The 16,838-nt window shown below is 38.3% G+C and overlaps 1 protein-coding gene across 2 annotated transcripts in view; it reads left to right on the top strand.

Annotated features, from left to right (window-relative positions):
- Positions 1-14,640, top strand: part of LOC140930537 (sorcin-like) — a 40,502-nt gene extending 25,862 nt beyond the window's left edge. For both annotated transcript variants that reach the window (XM_073380263.1, XM_073380265.1), the window contains exons 10-11: positions 13,495-13,605; positions 13,821-14,640. In XM_073380263.1, the coding sequence (XP_073236364.1) occupies positions 13,495-13,569 (75 nt within the window). In that variant the 3' untranslated portion in view covers positions 13,570-13,605; positions 13,821-14,640. The remainder of the gene's footprint in view (positions 1-13,494; positions 13,606-13,820) is intronic.
- The last annotated feature ends 2,198 nt before the right edge of the window (positions 14,641-16,838 follow it).

Raw genomic sequence — 16,838 nt, 5'->3', positions numbered from 1 at the left:
CCTATATCAACGAATCATTTTTATCCCGATTCGTTCCCAGTCACACGCAATTTTGAGATTGACCGCTGGAACTCCGAACTCGCTTATAAGCTTTACACGGCAGTCGCGGTAGTGGTACTGTAACAGACATTGCTTGCTCCTTGCACTAAATTCTTACAAAGAACGTGATAAACAACTAACCTCTATGTAGGCTTTGATCCATATTTTGGAGTAACCATTCTCATCTTAGCCTTCTTCAGTCTCTGTATACTTATTAGTATACTTAGTGTTTCATCAGAGTCGGAGCGATTTGCGGAAAAATAATTTTATTCAGTTCCAGTCTCCAAGCGGATACCTGATTTTGGAGTATCCATTCTAGTCACGACCTATCCGAAATACTCGCATCAGTATTTACGCGCGCTTTTCGGGCCAATTTTTCTTTCAGTTTTCGTAGATAAAGATTGTAGTAGAGATCGTTTTGCCGTGTTTGGATGTAATAGCGATCGCCCTTTGCCGAGGAATATACATTGAAGTTCTCTTTTTGCTCGAAAAGCGCGCGTAAATGCTCGAGTGCCCTCTGGGCATCCCATAATACTCCTTCTTGGTAAATTGTGATTGGTCACTAACAGCTGTAACGGAAATTTTTCGAAGAAGACGGTTTGTTTTGGCGGGCGAAATTACCTATCGTACAAGAGCATTCGTTTTTTCGGCTCTAGTTTGCAGTACAAAGGCATGACTTGTGAAAGCTATTGGGCTCCACCTATGGAGCACCTACATGGTGGGGTAAGTAAGGAGCTTGTTAGATATTTATTGGGTCGTACAAATCTAAACCTCAGTGGCTTGCACAAATAGCTACAAATGGAAGTCATTTCATTGGAACCTTCTGTATATTATATTTGGGTCCAATTGACTTCGTCACAGAAAATGTATTTGCGACATATAACGCTTTTATTTTCTCACTTTCCTTAACATCCGAAACGACAGAAGGCTTTCTAGTTTGCATTTTAGACCATCAGTATCATGTTTACTTTCTTGATAGCGAGTAATTTTCTAACGTTTTTTTCCCTAGAAGTATCGAGTTCGTAACTTTTGTAAAAGATTGAAATCAATGTATGCTAAAAAAGAAAAAAGATCCTGCATCGGAAAGCTCGCAAAGTAACGATACACTCCGTATGTTATGGTCAGTGAAATATCTTCATCTCTCATTTGTATTTAAGTTATTCGCCTTGCAAGTGACTCAGACTGGGCCGATCTGCATCAGAAGGGTCATTGTTATGTGCAGAAAATAATTATTCAATAGATCAAAAAGTGTAATTGAGCTAGGACACTGCATGTCTTCCTGTGCACGTACATGCATACTGAATTCTAAAGACTGTGTAGCCTAGATCTTTTCAACTGCGTCAAAGAACATTAAATGAACAGATTGATTCTTCTGTGCTCTAAGAAAATCTGAAGAGACCCCAGTGCTCTGAACTTGTGAAATCCAGCTAGGGTGCCAAGTGTGTCTAGTTAGGCACCACAGGCCACCAGGCTCTGCCGAAGCACAGCCTTGTTATTTTGTGTTAGTAGTTAGTGCCTCTGTGGCAATTATGCAACAATTTTAGAAACATTGAGATTCTCAGGAAACAAAACTACTGTTTTCCTCTAGACTGTACACAGTCCCCTATTTTTTCGTGAGATCATTTGATGTACCAATACCGCGTCTTACTGTCACAGCTATCTTGATTTTCAAATGTACCGAGGGGGCAGGCGTCGGGGATTATAGCTCTAGCGGCTATTTTTCGCGCCTCCTCCCAAACCGTCCCCTCCCCCTAAGTAGTTTTGACACTCATGCAAGATGGCAGCCCGTAACGCAAAACGCTCGATCTCGATGATCTTAAAGAAAAATAGGGGACTGTGAACAGTCTAGTTTTCCACGGGACCAGTCATTAAGTGTTTATTACTATTGTTTCATTTTTAATAGGGCTATACAGGTTTCCTAGGTGCAATGATGCAAGATCCTCTTTATCGTGACTTTCACGATCTTGCTGGAGCGGTAAGTCATAATATTATTCAAATGATTTACAGCTGTTTTTAACATGTTATGTTGGAGTTAAAAATGAAATTCAGGTTTGAATAGTTGCAGGTGACCTACATGTACAGTACTGTCTTTTCTTATCCACAATACATCAAAAGTTTTGATTATAATATTAATACTAATTCTGTTTAAGACCATTCTGTGATAAAATTAAGTTTTTTATTTGGTGAATTTAATGTGGTGTGGAATTTTTAAGGTTGGTAAATACCTATATAATATGAGGAGTCTTGTGTTTAAGTCAATAATACAGACGACTCAGAAGAAACAATCTGAGGAGTCAAACCTGTGACTTTCTGGTCACTGTAGTTCCCCTATCACTGAGCTACAGGTGACTCCTGATAACTCAAACCTTCTAGGGAAACGAAAAAAGTTTTAGTTAGCAGCAGTTTAAAGGAAATATCCAGAAGTAAGGAAATAAGCAAATGGATAGGGAGGAATGCAATTAAGCAACAAAGTATACAGTGAGGTGTGGCTGATGCCTAAAAAGATTTTTGGGAGCCCGCTCCTAAAATAAAAAGTTAGGATGTTGAGCCTTATTTCCAGGAGCCCATTAAAAGGAAAAATAATAACTCTATTATCATGTCAAACTTCTAGCACACAGCAAGTGGTGTACTAATCAGTTCATCAATAAGCTTCAAATTTTACTCTTTATCCAACCAAAGGGCACAAATAATAGCATAGCAAAGGTCAGCTAACATTCAATGGCCAATATCCTTTTTTAATTTCTTGTCCCTAAACCTTACCCAGGTTGCTAGAGCTTTTTTTTTTTTTACTTTATTGTATTTCAAGAACGGAAATAACTGAACAGGGTAACTGAACCTAGTTTTAATTAGGTCCTCAGGATGACCTTGTAGATAGTGTTCTTGAAACTCCCTTGCAACTGTTTTTGTCTCGTCACCCAATGCTCCTTAGTATTGTTCAACAAGATGAAAATGGTTGCGAGGAAGACCACCTGAAACTCGAATGAATTTAGTTTTAAAATTTGCGGAAATGCAGAAGTCTTGGGCGAGCATTTTTGATATTGATCACTCGAGAGGATTTTGAGAAACAATTTATTTCTCAAGAAAAATAACAATAACTATTTGCACCTACCGTGAACGCACAGACCAACAGCACTGCATGTACAATTCAATCAAAGTTAAGTTTAAGTTTTTATGTGATAAAAAAGTACCAAGAAAAGGTTTTATCTCGAAGTTTGGAAAATTGACTCAATATTTTTGTGTAAAGTCTATTTTTCGAACTATCAAAAATGTGTTTTACTTTATTGTTGACACATAATGTGTGAAGGTATGTACTTTTATGTGCATCGCGTGGGACCACATATATTAAAAAGAGATTGGAATATGATCTTGAATAGCTGCCTTTTATAAAAATGTTATGTTTTTGCAGGCCTTTAAAAAATTACCACAGAGTGTACAGCAAAAAGTAGAGAGGTATAGATAGGGCTGAAAAAATGATAAAAGACATCTCTCACAGGGTTTTCGTTAAGAATTCTAGTAGCAGGAGAAAGCTGTAACCTTACAGAAGAATATTAATTGAAAGAGGCTCCACGTCTGAATAAAAATAATCATAGGCCATCGAATGCTAGCCGGAGAATTCTGTGTGGTAAATGGAGAATTCTCCGATCTTTGATGTCTAATGAATACTCTGCTCTCGTGTATAACTTGAAACCTCTTGGTTTTACACGCATTGCTACTTTTTAAAGCATACATCAGTGACTTAACGTTTGTAAAAGCAAAATGCTGGGGAAAAAGACAAAATTTTAATACCAAATGTTTTTCTTACTAAGACTATTGAATTTATTCGAGATCACCTCAACTGCGCTGCAGTGGAAGACCACCGGAGTGGAAGTCACAGAAGTGAATTTCAAGACAAGTGCTTGTTTGTTTAAGTTTTATCGGCATAAATATTTTTTGCCTTTGGCCGACAACCGAACATTTTACATTTTCGTTTTGAACACAATTAGTGCAGAATAAACAGGAAATTTTGTTGTTAGTTGACTGGAAGTTGGCAAGAGAATCACAAGTTTTAGGCGCCCATGCAGGCTCCTTGTTTGAAATTTTGATCACCTAGGTGGGCAAATCATAGGTGCCTCTGGCGACCAGGTGCTGGTTAGGCAGCAGGCTTGGGGATGGACACTGAATTTGAACTGGAGTGACATGGCTGTTTTGAAATAAATAATTTTAAAGTTTCGGACTTCGATCAGCACATGGTTTTTTAACCAACTTGTCACACACTTTAATATAACATGGTTCGAGTTGTCAAGGGTATGATCTGAAGTGAAACAAAAATTACTTTGAGTTAGTGCGAGGTTCTAGTAGTTATAAATTAGGGAGGGTTTGAGTTACCGGAAGTCAACTGTATTGGAAAGCTTATTATGCCTTTTAACTTTAGGTGCGTGTGACAAACATCCTCCATGTTGCTAAGACTGGAATGCTGATAGCCATCCTCGGAGACACATGCACAGGGGTAGTCACTCGGGTGGGGAGAAAAGGCCGCATGAGAGTTTTCAAGTAATGGCAGAACAGCCCCTGGGTACCAACTCTCACCAAACTATTTCCAAAAATTCAAGTGGATGCCGGCTCCTGATTGGGCACAAAAAAGGCTTTGTATTATTGTGCCCAATCGGCGAACAGTTTCTCCTGAGTTCTTTTCATGAGTTCGTACATGACTGCTATCGTCTCGCCACACTTGCCCGGTTTGTTCACCAAGCTTGTGCTTGCAGGGGAAACTTTTATTTTCTACTTTCCTAACCAGAAACGAAGGAACTATGGATGAGTCAAAAAAACGTTTGGGATGCTATCAGCAGGAGCAATTGAATTTGCCCCGAGAATATTCTGTTTTTGAAAGATCATAATGTATCGTAAATAATAGGAAGTTTAAGACGCGGCGGCAATGAGAAAGTCAAATAAGCAATAGCTTGACAAGGCATTAAACAACAACTTTGCACGTGCAATCACGCTTTTTTGTACATTTCTTTGGCATCAACTGCACGACTACCTGTGAAAATGCCTAATTTCACGTTTTGTGAAGTATGTAAACAAGCAATGACAAAATTCATTCTCTTCATGAACTTGGATATGGTTGATTGAAATTCAGCTCCAGAACAGTTCGCTTGCATTTGGCAAAGTAAGCGAGTTAGAATAATCACGATAGAGACTAAAAAAATATGAACTCACTTTTCCATGCAACGTTTTCGTGGCAGTCAGCGGTTGTAGTATATTTTAAAAACAATCTATAAATATTTACGCCAGACATGGCCGATGCAAGCATGAATGCCTGTTGTAAGCTGAAGCTTCTATTTTTGGAAAAGCGTCTTTAGTTGTCGGGCAGATAGTATTTTGAAATCAGATGGAGATTTTACATCAAACTGAAAGTTTCCTGACTGTGGCATTTCTTTGGTGCATGAGCAAGACAAGCTGTGATTGAGTCAATAGCCGTCGTGTATGAACACACGAAAAGAACTCGGGAGATGTGTTTGCCGATTGGGCACAATGATACAAAGCATTTTTTGTGCCCAATCAGGAGCTGGCATCCACTTGAATTTTTGGAAATGGTCAGGTGAGAGTCGGTACCCAGGGGCTCTTCCACCCTTACTTAAAAACTTTCATCCATCCTTCCTCCCGACCGACTGACTACCCCTGCAGGGTCTCCAAGGATGGCTGATAGCTTACCTACTCATAATGATGTCAAATAAAGATTATCATAAACTGCGGCTTATAAGCCTCATAGACCCATGTACAAAGATGCATCTGATTATACCCCCCCTTCCTCTTGCTTGTATTGTAATGAATTCAGCACTACTATTGCTTGTTTTATAAGCCCCTTCATTATTTTGTAAACCCTGAAAAACCCCTTACAAAGATGTGTAAGCCCATTATTAATATTAATAACTAATAATATTAATTAATAATTAATGTGATGGGCAATTTGTAAGCCTGTTGAGTAAAAAAGTTGTGAGAAATGATGTGTTGATGAATGATGTCATGAATAGTTACACAAGCAACTCAGCAGGAAAAAAATCAAGTTCTTGTATCAGGACCAAATCTACAAATTACTGGCTACTAGTCCAGATACTCTACCACTGAGCTACAATAGAATCTTGATTCACTAAATTCTCTTTTCTGTGCTATCACATATGTATCATTAATTTTGTCATATGGTCCTGCATGTACATGTACATCCCCTTAATTTTGCCTTTGATTCTTCAAAAATTAAGGTTATACATTTACAATAATTGTACGTTACTGAAAATGCATTATTATGTACAGTATCAGGAAATTGATGCCAACCAACTGAAGGAATATTTAAAAAGCCGAGGATTTTTTGGAAGTTGCTATCGTAAGTATGTATTTCATGCATTGACTTTGTTTGATAATATTTATTTCTGTTAATTCTTGCCCCCACACAAGCAGATATTGGCAAAAATGTGGCCAGGTTTGTTGTTTTTTGAGCCAGGCAAAGAAATGGGAAAAGTAGAGGTGGAGATTAGACATAATATTTTTCTTTCAGTTACTCTCCAGAGACAAAAATTAATACGATAAACTGTGCCCTATATTACATGAACCACGATTAATTAAAGTTAACTGTCATTATTAAATATATAATTTTTTTTAGTCTTGACAAGGTTGTAAGAAATATACCTATCAAATTATACTCTTTCTATTTATTTTATAATGTGTTAAGTTGAAAGAGGGGCCCACACAGTACCTTAGAAAAGACTGGTGGAGAGAAGCGACAGCCTGAAATACATTTGTACTTCTGCATTCGCAGGCTAACCTCAGTAGAAAAATACTGCATTTTATTCTTTAAAAAAACCCCAAACAAATAAACAATAATTTTAAAAAGAGGTTGATTTTGCTGTTAGGACACATGTATGTCAATATTGCCAGTTGCATTGGATTGCATTACTCCTGGGGCGGGTTGTCCAAAGCTGGGTTAACATAAACCAGTGTCCGTGCCAAATTTGAATTCAAATCGGCCATCAGACGACTGGCGCACTCTGTATGTCTAATCCTGGACACTTTAATGAGTTCCTTGAATAGATCAAGTGATCCATGTACATGCACATTGTATTGTAGTTGGTTTTCCATATTAGTGATAATCATGGCTAATTTTCTTCCTTTTTATGTTGTTTCAATTCTCAGCATTTTGCTTTGAGACTTGCAGGTTTGTATGATTTTTGTATGATGACACTTAGCAAAATGTTCTGAAATAAATGCAATGAATATCATTAGAGGTAAAGATGCAACTTAAGCAGTTGCAAAAAAAAAAGCATGAAAAAATTCAGGTTCGCAGGGATTCGAAACCTAATCTCTGTGTTACTAGTGCAGCGTTCAGCCCATTAAGCTAACATGCCAACTAGGATGTGGTCATTAAATTGGTTTGTAATGTACCCCCAGGAAAGTTGAAATGATGAATGTTTTGATTATGTTTTGAAGTTGTTTACATTTAGATCACTTGCGGAAGTTGCATATATTTCAACTAAATTAATGCAAAAATGTCATGTTTGCTAATTTAATTTTTCTTTAAAAATCTGTTTTCAGCCTATTTTTAAAAATTCTGCTAACCGTCAGCAATATTGCATTGCCCATCCTTAAAACCCCAACCTCACTCATGAGGTCCTTACATGGCCAACTGATTACTGTTTTCACTATCTTTATACCACATCAATTCTTGTGAGCAACAAATTAAGGTTCTTTATTATCTTCTAGACAGCAGCTCTTAGATAAGTGCATACTGTATTTTTGCTGACTGTCAGGAATAATCTTGCTTTAATGATCACATCATTTACTTAGAAAGTTTAGGGTAATTTTATTTCATTTTACTTTTGGCAGGTCAATGATTGCCATGTTGGATGTATCCTTGAATGCTAAATTAAATTTTCTATACACATTGTGTAAGCTTGTCTAAAAGGTCATCATCTGTCTCGTCGCCTTGCCGCTTTTGGGGCCGGGGTGGGGCAAAGTGATGGATGTCATTTCAGCGTACATGTAAGCATAATAATATTTTGTCATCAGGATAAATACTGTCTTTGCTTGAATACATGTAAGTGCCTTACTTGTTGTTGACCAAAGAGAGGGGACTAGGACTTTTATTTAAAACCGAAAAATTTATGTGATATGAAACATAACAAAATTGATTAAAAAAGCAAACAAAGATAACAAAAAACAACCAAAAAAAGAAATGTGAAAATATGGGAACTGCCATGATCATTTAGTTCTTACGAGACCAGTGTGAAACCACTCATGTCAGTGATCTAAACGAAAAGGAAGAAAGCTTTCCAGTGGTCAAGTAGGCCTCTTTTTTTCCTGCCATTCTTTTTTAGTTTTCACGGCAATGCATAAGAGTATATTGTGGGAGTATTATCGGTACTATATTTCATATTTTGTATATAATATAAAATGGCTTTCTTAACAACTGAGTAGCAACACTTCAGCGGCAAAATTGGTTTCTATGAATTCAAGGGATTGTTGATACTACTGAAGCAGTGGGAGGTAACCTTAACACAGATTATTACTGCATTTGAAATTTTCTTCAAAATAATCATTTGGGAACTATGTTCACACTAAACCGGGTATCTTTTGCGCCGCCGGCACGAACACCATACAAGATAGGGCTTCTGTTCACAAATAAGAATATTATGACTTCGGCGCGATTTCTTTAATGAGTCAAGCTGCGTAGCGCCAATCTCTAGATTGGTGAGTCACATATCATATAGGTGTCCACACTACACTAGATAGCTTTTCGTGTCGGCATGAAAAGCTATATGGTTTAGTGTAAACATAACCTTAGACAACAGGTGTGGTTTTGGTGGTAGTGACTTTGACGTGTTGTAGACTTTTTTAGCGATTTATTTGTAAACAATAAAATGCATTGTTTCCGTAGGGTACTTTTATCGAATGTAGCACTGACCAATCGGGAACTTTAGGACAAGATGAGTTTCGCGCTGCTCTGTCTAGCCTTGGTAAGGTGCCTTAGTGACAATTTATACGTAGCTCTATGTAGTGATAAAAAAAATATAATTTGCCATGTATAGTGTACCCAATCAAAAATAATTAAGGTGAACGTCGCATGTTCACCGTGTAGCAAGGTTTTTTTTTCTGTTCGTGCGATTTTTTGGCAAAGCCGCATAAAGAGCCACATGGGCTTCTTCTCTCTTCTGTGTATGCATTCAAGCTTACTGCTCTCTTCAAAAACAGAACCTCAAAGATGACTTAAGTTCAAGTGAAACCTTTTTTTTGCTAACACTTGAAACATGAGCACCGCACCTTTGCGTAATAAATTGTAGGATTCTTATTTGTCTTCGTCAGGTTATCGTTTGAGTCTTTACGACGTGGACATGATTGTCAAGCGATACCCTACTGATTACCGAATCACCTTTGACGAATTCGTAGCCTGGTGTGTGCATCTCAAGCCCTCAACAGGTATGTGCAGACACGAAATGCCTGGCTGAGTGATCGGCTCCTCGGAGTCTACAGTTCGAAAAAGTCCTTCGTCCTTTGTAGAATACGCCCTTGCATGGGACCTGTCGCGACACCGTTGCTCGCTTGCGTCTACGCGGCCTAAAAACCTTGTTCCGCTTCCTTTACAGCTTTTCTACTGTGAAACTTGTGAGGTGGACTTGTAGCAAGTCTAAGCAATAGGTTTAGGGTCGGTTTACATGCACATAGATGTGGGGGACCCCATGTAGTTGAGGTAACCCGCTTAGGTGGGGTAACCCGCCTGTCCATATAATCTGTCGTATGGTCACCCCACCTACATGTATCATGTAAATGGGATCAAAGTAAAACGAGAGATTATATGGGCAGGCGGGTTACCTCACCTACCGGGGGTACCCTACCTCTATGTAGGCCCTTAGATTGACAAAACAACAACTTACCACGTACACCACGCTTTTTTGTACATTTCTTTGTCGTCGCTGCACGACTACGACTTGAAGCATCCTAATTTCACGTTTTATGGAGGACGTGAACAGAAAATCGCCAACATTGACAAATTAAAAGTGTTGGAATAAGAGCGATGAACGGGGTTCGTACAATCTTGAAAAGGTCTTGAATTTTATTAGTCGTCTTGAAAAGTCCTTGAATTCGGTTTAGGTCCTTGAAAAGTACTTGATTTCTTTATTAGGTCTTGAAAAGTCTTTGAAATTAAAAACCCTGTCTACGCCAGACACCTTTTTTCTGTAAAATTAGATTATTTTGCCGAGGAAAAATTTCGCTCATTCTCGTTGTAAGAATCTGTAAAGCTCACGGTTAACGTAAGAACATTTTTGTGTAAGAACAATATTTTATTTCTGTTTCTTTATTTCAAGTGCTGTTTCTGTACCTCAGATGCAGTTGCAAGTCATACCCAGTCATTTTGCAAAGTCTTGTTAAGGAAAGTAGTATAAAATTATGTGATCAAAGTTGGCCGAAGAAGTAAAAATCGTAAATAACTCCATGACGTGTTTTAGCCAATTGGGTGATCAAAGGGGGTTAAAGAATGCCGGTTTGTCAAATAAATCTTAGTCCTCGAAATCTGTAATTTGTCCTTGCAAAGTCCTTGAAATTTGTTTGTCTGAAGTTGTACGAACCATGGATGAAGTTTGAAATAGCACGAAGTCACTTTCTGGGTGACGTTTTAGCTGTCATTACATGCCGTCTTCGCTGCTTAAGCTCCCTTTTGGTTTGAGGGGAGGGGAGGGAACGGCTGTACACAGGCTAGGTTCAAGCCCCTTTCCGGCCTTTGGTTGGGTTTAGGCATCGTTTTCAACCCCTTTTTTTTTTTGCAAAGTTCAGTTTTATACTGGTTGAGTTGAGCAACCAAACCGAGCAAAATCTTTCTTTGTCCTCCTGTCATTACCTTGGTGTCTGAGGGCGGAGAACATTTAAATTTACCGCTCTTGTTTGTACATAAACATTAAATAAAGGGGAAAAGGATAGGAGCAGTAGCTATCTCACAAACCTGGCTGTAAAAATCTGACCAAAAATTTGCAAAGGGAAAGTCAAAGCTCTTTTTCCGTCAAAAAGTGGCAGCTTCAGAAGGTTCTGGCCTCCAAATCTTGAAGCATTCCCTCGTAGTTTCTAAGTAATGTTTACTTTAAGTGATGAAATCGTTGGAGATTATTCACTAGGGAGCTTTAACGACGGCGACGGCAGCGAAAACGTCAATTTTAAAATGAATTCGCGATTTTTCAAACTTTGTCGCGTTTATTCCAATTCGCTGAAAAAGTCAAGTGTAGGCAAATTTCCTTGGAGTTGATTTCTTTGGGGGTGTTTACATGGAGGGAGGAAGATAAATAGTGACGAGTGAATTTCCTGAAACAGTTATTCAAGCTTCATGAAATGCTTGCAGTGAAACAAATTTTTGGAATTGCAAAAACACTCATTTGGGCTATTAAAGAACAAAATCTGTAAACATTCGTTTTGCGTCCCCGCATATTTGCATTGATGATTAGAAATGAACATCGGTGAAACATGATCTATTTCGATGTTCGACAAACAGCAAGACGTCTACGGTACTTTATTAGAAGTCAATAAGATACGGCAAAGCTCTTATTTGGGTCGTCAGGCACCGCTTTGTCGCGATGGGCTCAAATGTCAACAGAAATTTGCATAAAGTTGTTTACAAGAAGCTTGAGAAATAGCGCCGAGATAGACAACGTTTGTTCTGGTTAGCTTAAGTTTTTATCAGACTAATCTGCAATCGTGTCCGTAATCTAGATACATGTTCGACATAAAGAAATTATTGTTAATCGATGCGCTAAAATTTATTCCCAGAGAAGCAAGGGACCTGCTTAGAACTGCGATCGCTGATTCATCACTGGTGATTTTCACAATTCTCTTACAAGTAAAGTTAAACTCAACCGTTAGATCGTAAGAGCAACCCGTTAGAGCGTTAGAACAAATCGTGTGAGCGTTTGGACAAACCGTTAGAGCGTTAGAAAAGCCGTTAGCTATCCGTTAGTTTTCTAACGGTAACGAAATATCGTTAGTATACGTGCGGCGTTGCTAAAACGAGGGTAAGGGTAACACCAAGGGTAAGGGTAAGGGTGACTGTTAAGAAGGCATATTGTCATTAATTCCCTGTCATTAAGCATCATCTGGCATATTATTGGAAAACGGTGCTCTTTAAAATGAAAGGCTGGTCCAGGGCCGTTCTAATTTCAAGGTTTGGCTAGCTTTCGCGTTTCTGTTGCAGTTAAGTATTTCCAACAACGTGACCGCAAATTAAGTTTTTGCTCTTGAAAGGCTTGAATAAAGGCATGGATTAATAGTCTTCGATCGTTCTCTGTACACTAAAGGACTGTTTATGTGGGGATGTGGGACCCTGGGTTGGCGAGGTGATCCGCAAAAGGGTTAAAAGGCAAACCACCTTTTCATGCAATCTTCGAACGTCCACAATCTTTAATCTTACAAAAATATGCCGATAATCTTTCAGATATGTTACATTTGGAGACGAGCAAACTGTACATCTAACACTTTCCCTTAAAAAAGGCAAATGTATGGTCTTCAAACCGCGCCAAGTCCAAGACGTACGAATTGTAAAATTCAAAGAAATATAAAGTATAAAGAAGACAATTTTGGGGGGGAGAAATTTTGGATGAAAATCTAAATTGGAATTCCCACAACAATTCCCACCCCCACCCTTACCCTTTGTGTTACCCTTACCCTCGTTTTAGCGACGCCGGTGTACGTTTTTTAAAGAAGGTCACTTTTGCGTTAATGACGTTCTCGTTGCTGTTGCCCTTGTCATCGCGAACTTCTAAAAGGAAAATAATTCATAAATGATGATAAGAAGTGTGACTGGTTGAATGTTTTTAGATAAATTCACCAACCGTCTGTGCGCTAGTTCGCTTATTTATCAAACATCAAACGTTACTGGGCGAGTTAAGTACAAGAGTCGGGTAGTGAGTGAGTAAGGTTGTGAGTAGGGGTAGGGAAGGGAGAAGACAAGAAACCGTGGTGTTTTGCTCGAAGCGTTGGTTTTCCACCCCGTCCCACCCCTTCGTTCCTGTTTTTATTTTTTCATTCATTTATTTGTTGACTTACTGACTTGACTCTTGACTTGACTTGAGTTGACTTGACTGACTGACTGACTGACTTACTTTAATAAATTTATTATTTGTCACTCGTGTCTTACCGGCTTTAGCGCAAGGATCTCATAAGATCGCTTGGCCATCCTTCCATAGTCCGTTTTATTCAGGGGTTGTCTAAGAGAAATAAATCACCTTTGTGAAATTAAAGAGTTGTTTCGCTGTAGGTAAAACTCTTACCATAGCTTTACCTTGATGTTTCTCCTCAAAACAATTTAGAAGAATTGCCCAGAATGGAATGGCGACTTTTCAGTACGATGATGTAAGTGTCGGGTCGTCTTCCTTACATCTAGCCCTGAGTTCTGACTAGTAGAGAATTCTCCGATCAGTTTTGTTTCTTACGACTGTTGTTATTTTCTAGTTCATCCAGGCGTCCATGCGATGTGAGATGACCACGGATCCTACAAGCTTTGCTGTCATTGTTGCCAATCATTAGTTTTAAACTCGTAATTTAAAAACTATGTTAATTAATTTTGAGGAGGACTCGGAAAAAAAATCCGAGTCCCAGATGGGATTTGAACCCACGACCCTCCGTGATCTAGTCGGATGCTCTAACCACTTGAGCTACTGGAGACTCTATGGTGAGCAAGGGCCAATTTGTGGACTCGGAATTTTTTTTTTTTTTCCGAGTCCTCCTCAAAATTAATATCATGTTGTTGTTGTTTCATCTTTAATATGTTAATTAATATCAGACAATCTTTTCTTTTTTGCGATTACATTTTTTAAAACCCGTCGAGAGTGTGTAAAACCTCAAAAGCAAGGGTTCACGGACTGAAGTGAAATTTTCGGAAAAATAAACTTTCAAACTACGGGCAATGTCTGGGCAGTTTGCCGTCTGAAGGAAAGCAGTTGAAAGATGCGTTTTAGTCTAAGAAAACTTTTTAATAGCTGTTTAATTCCATTAACAAAAGATTTAACTTGTTAACGAGAGTCAAACGAGTCTCCACCCAAAAGTACGATTAAACTCGTCCAAAGTTTATGTTGCCTAAACTTTCAAGTCCGAACAGTTCGTTGTTGCTGTGAAGAGAGGATTTACTGTTGTTTAGTTATTTTGCTTTCGCTGATAAAAATATGAAAAGCCAATGTAGAAATCATTAATATTCTTTAGTCTTAACTTCTTTAAGCCGCAAACAACCTATTGATTTATTGAGCGTAAACTTATTTGTCAAGTCATAATTGTATTTAGTCTTCAAACTGTAATCAACCTGTAAGAAGCCGTTATCCACCTTTGTAGCTTTTGAAAGTAATTAATGTTTTAAAACAAGCTTAGGGTTCTACCAATAGTCTTGTAGAAATGATTGTTAAGCGCCTTGAACATAGGATAAGAGCGCTATAGAAATAAGTTATTATTGTTGTGTTCTGTAATTTACCTCGCTAGTACATGACCTAATCTGTATCGCGTCATCAACTTAGAGTATTTACACCGATGTTTTGTAAGATTTTCTTTGGTTATGTTTTGACCGTACCCGCAGTATAGTCTTGGATTAAACCTCTACATTGGAACCAAGTTCTATTGTGATCATTGTCTCAAGGGTATTCAGCAGGCGTAAGAGATTCCGTGCCTTCCCTCAGCCAGCGAGTGTCCCCAGGAAAAGGCCTTTCCCAGAGAGTTTTAGAGTTTTTCCCCGTCCGTCAGTTTACCCTTTTTGTGAAGGCAAAACTTGTTTCCACACTGGTGTTTAAGTGAAAAAGCGTGTTTTCACATTGCAGAATTTACTTAGTGTGTATGAAGGCCCTTAAAGATCTATTTTTCTCAAGTTAATAACTTTTGAAGACAAATACGTACTTTCCTAAGTACAAACATTACTACAGAACAGATTCAAATAACTGCCGTCGAGTAAGTTTTACTTATAAATTGTTGCTCAGTAAACCTTGCCGTAGCAAGCTGTAGTTTATGGAAGCTGTAACAGGGGCACCCAACGAGAATATAGTTCAAAACTACTTAAACATAGCATTGTTAAACGTATTTTAGTATTCAAACGGTAGATATAGGCATATTTTTATCCCCTAAAAATTTTTCATTTGTTCGGATTTCCTAGCTGAAAGTCTAGTGATCCGAAAATTCTAGGTGACCCATATAGGGTAAAAAATCCGTTAAAATGGGCTATTATACCATTTTTTTAGATGTTCGAAAATGCTAGGGGAGGTAGGCAAGCAAGAAATTTTACAACAAATGTTCCGAAAATTCTAGATCTCAAATCGTCTTCCGAACAGATATTTTTCCGAAAATTGACGTTGGGTGCCCCTGTATCAAGAAGTACGTGATGACCATTTGAACAACTTCCTTGTCCAAAATATAAATCAACTCAAATTATTTTATTAAACACTTGAGAATAAAGATAAGCGAAAAAAGTTCAACACAACAATTTCGATGTCGCCTTCTTGAGTACGGATAGAAAAGTTGCTGCTCTGGTTGCTACTCAAGAAGTGCAATGGAAAATTAGACTGTCTGATTTACGAACTGCTTTTTGTTAAAGAGAAGAAACCAAGCTTAAACACGCAATCAGATTCCATCCTAGCAAAACTGTTTGTAACATATTTTCATCTACACGTGCAAACATGTTACTTTTGCTCTCCAGTTTATTTTGTCACTTTAGACCATATATATTAGGTCAATTTTTAGTTTTTATCTTTGTCACTTGATAATGATGTCAATGTGACATCGAAACGTTGTGTTAAACTTTTTTGGCCTACCTGTATTCGTAAGTGTTTACCAAAACTTAATTTGATTCGTACATTATTTTATGATAAAGAAAATTATTCAAATTTGTCGACTGCCTTTAAGCTAGAAATATCTAACTAGGACAGATGGACAGTTTCCTGGAAAACTTGCTCGCGTCGCTGTCTGGACTCTATAGCAATTAATAGCGGCCAGTTTAATTTCCCTTTGCTGCAAGTGATGCAAGACACGATACGATATGGTCCTTTTTTCCACACCTTTTGACCGACATGTGGTCTAGTCTTCTCTAGCCTTAAAACTATCTCCGATCTGGTTCAGTACAACTCGACATCCCAAACATGAACAGATTTCGTCTTTGCATGACTGTCATATAGAAGAATAAATTCATTTCGGTGAAATAATCGTCATTAGATAAGGTATTTTACTTTTAGTTTTAATGCGGTGTTCCCAATGAGATTTCCCCAGTGAAATAAGTTATGGCTACCGATAAAAAGTTGTCGGTAATTTAGAGAGCAATACCTGCGCTGTTGCACGATGTATCACTTAAATTAATACTGAAATAAACTATGTTGGCCCTTGCACTAAACAAAATATAAGAAATGAAACCGTTGAAGAATAGCTGTGTGGTTTATTGTCAACTTATAACTTTTAAAACCATGTGCGACAACCATTAAGACACCTTGTCCCCAGGCCCCGTTAGAGCGCGAAAAAATGCGCAGAGTATTATGGGTATGCAAACAAGCAATAATGCATCTCAAGACACCGCGTGGGTTGCCTGAGAGTTAGCGAGGCGGCTGAGGGCATGTTGCATTTTTGCTTAACGGGTTCTCGCTGCCTTTTCACTGTTAATGAAAAATGTCGTACCTTTTCAGGAGCCTATAACCTGGGCTACTGCCCTCTCAGTAATGAAAACACAGTCGCATGGTTTTAACCCAAACTGCAGTGGAATCTCTACTCAGGGGACACCCCCGCGAAGAAGGCAAGTGTCCCCTGAATGGAGGTTGGGCTGGGTTTTTGTGTGTTGA

The sequence above is a fragment of the Porites lutea genome, chromosome 3, assembly GCF_958299795.1.
Source record: "Porites lutea chromosome 3, jaPorLute2.1, whole genome shotgun sequence".
Taxonomy (NCBI): domain Eukaryota; kingdom Metazoa; phylum Cnidaria; class Anthozoa; order Scleractinia; family Poritidae; genus Porites; species Porites lutea.
Note: the sequence above shows the minus strand (reverse complement) of the source record. Positions and strands in the feature narration are given on the sequence as shown.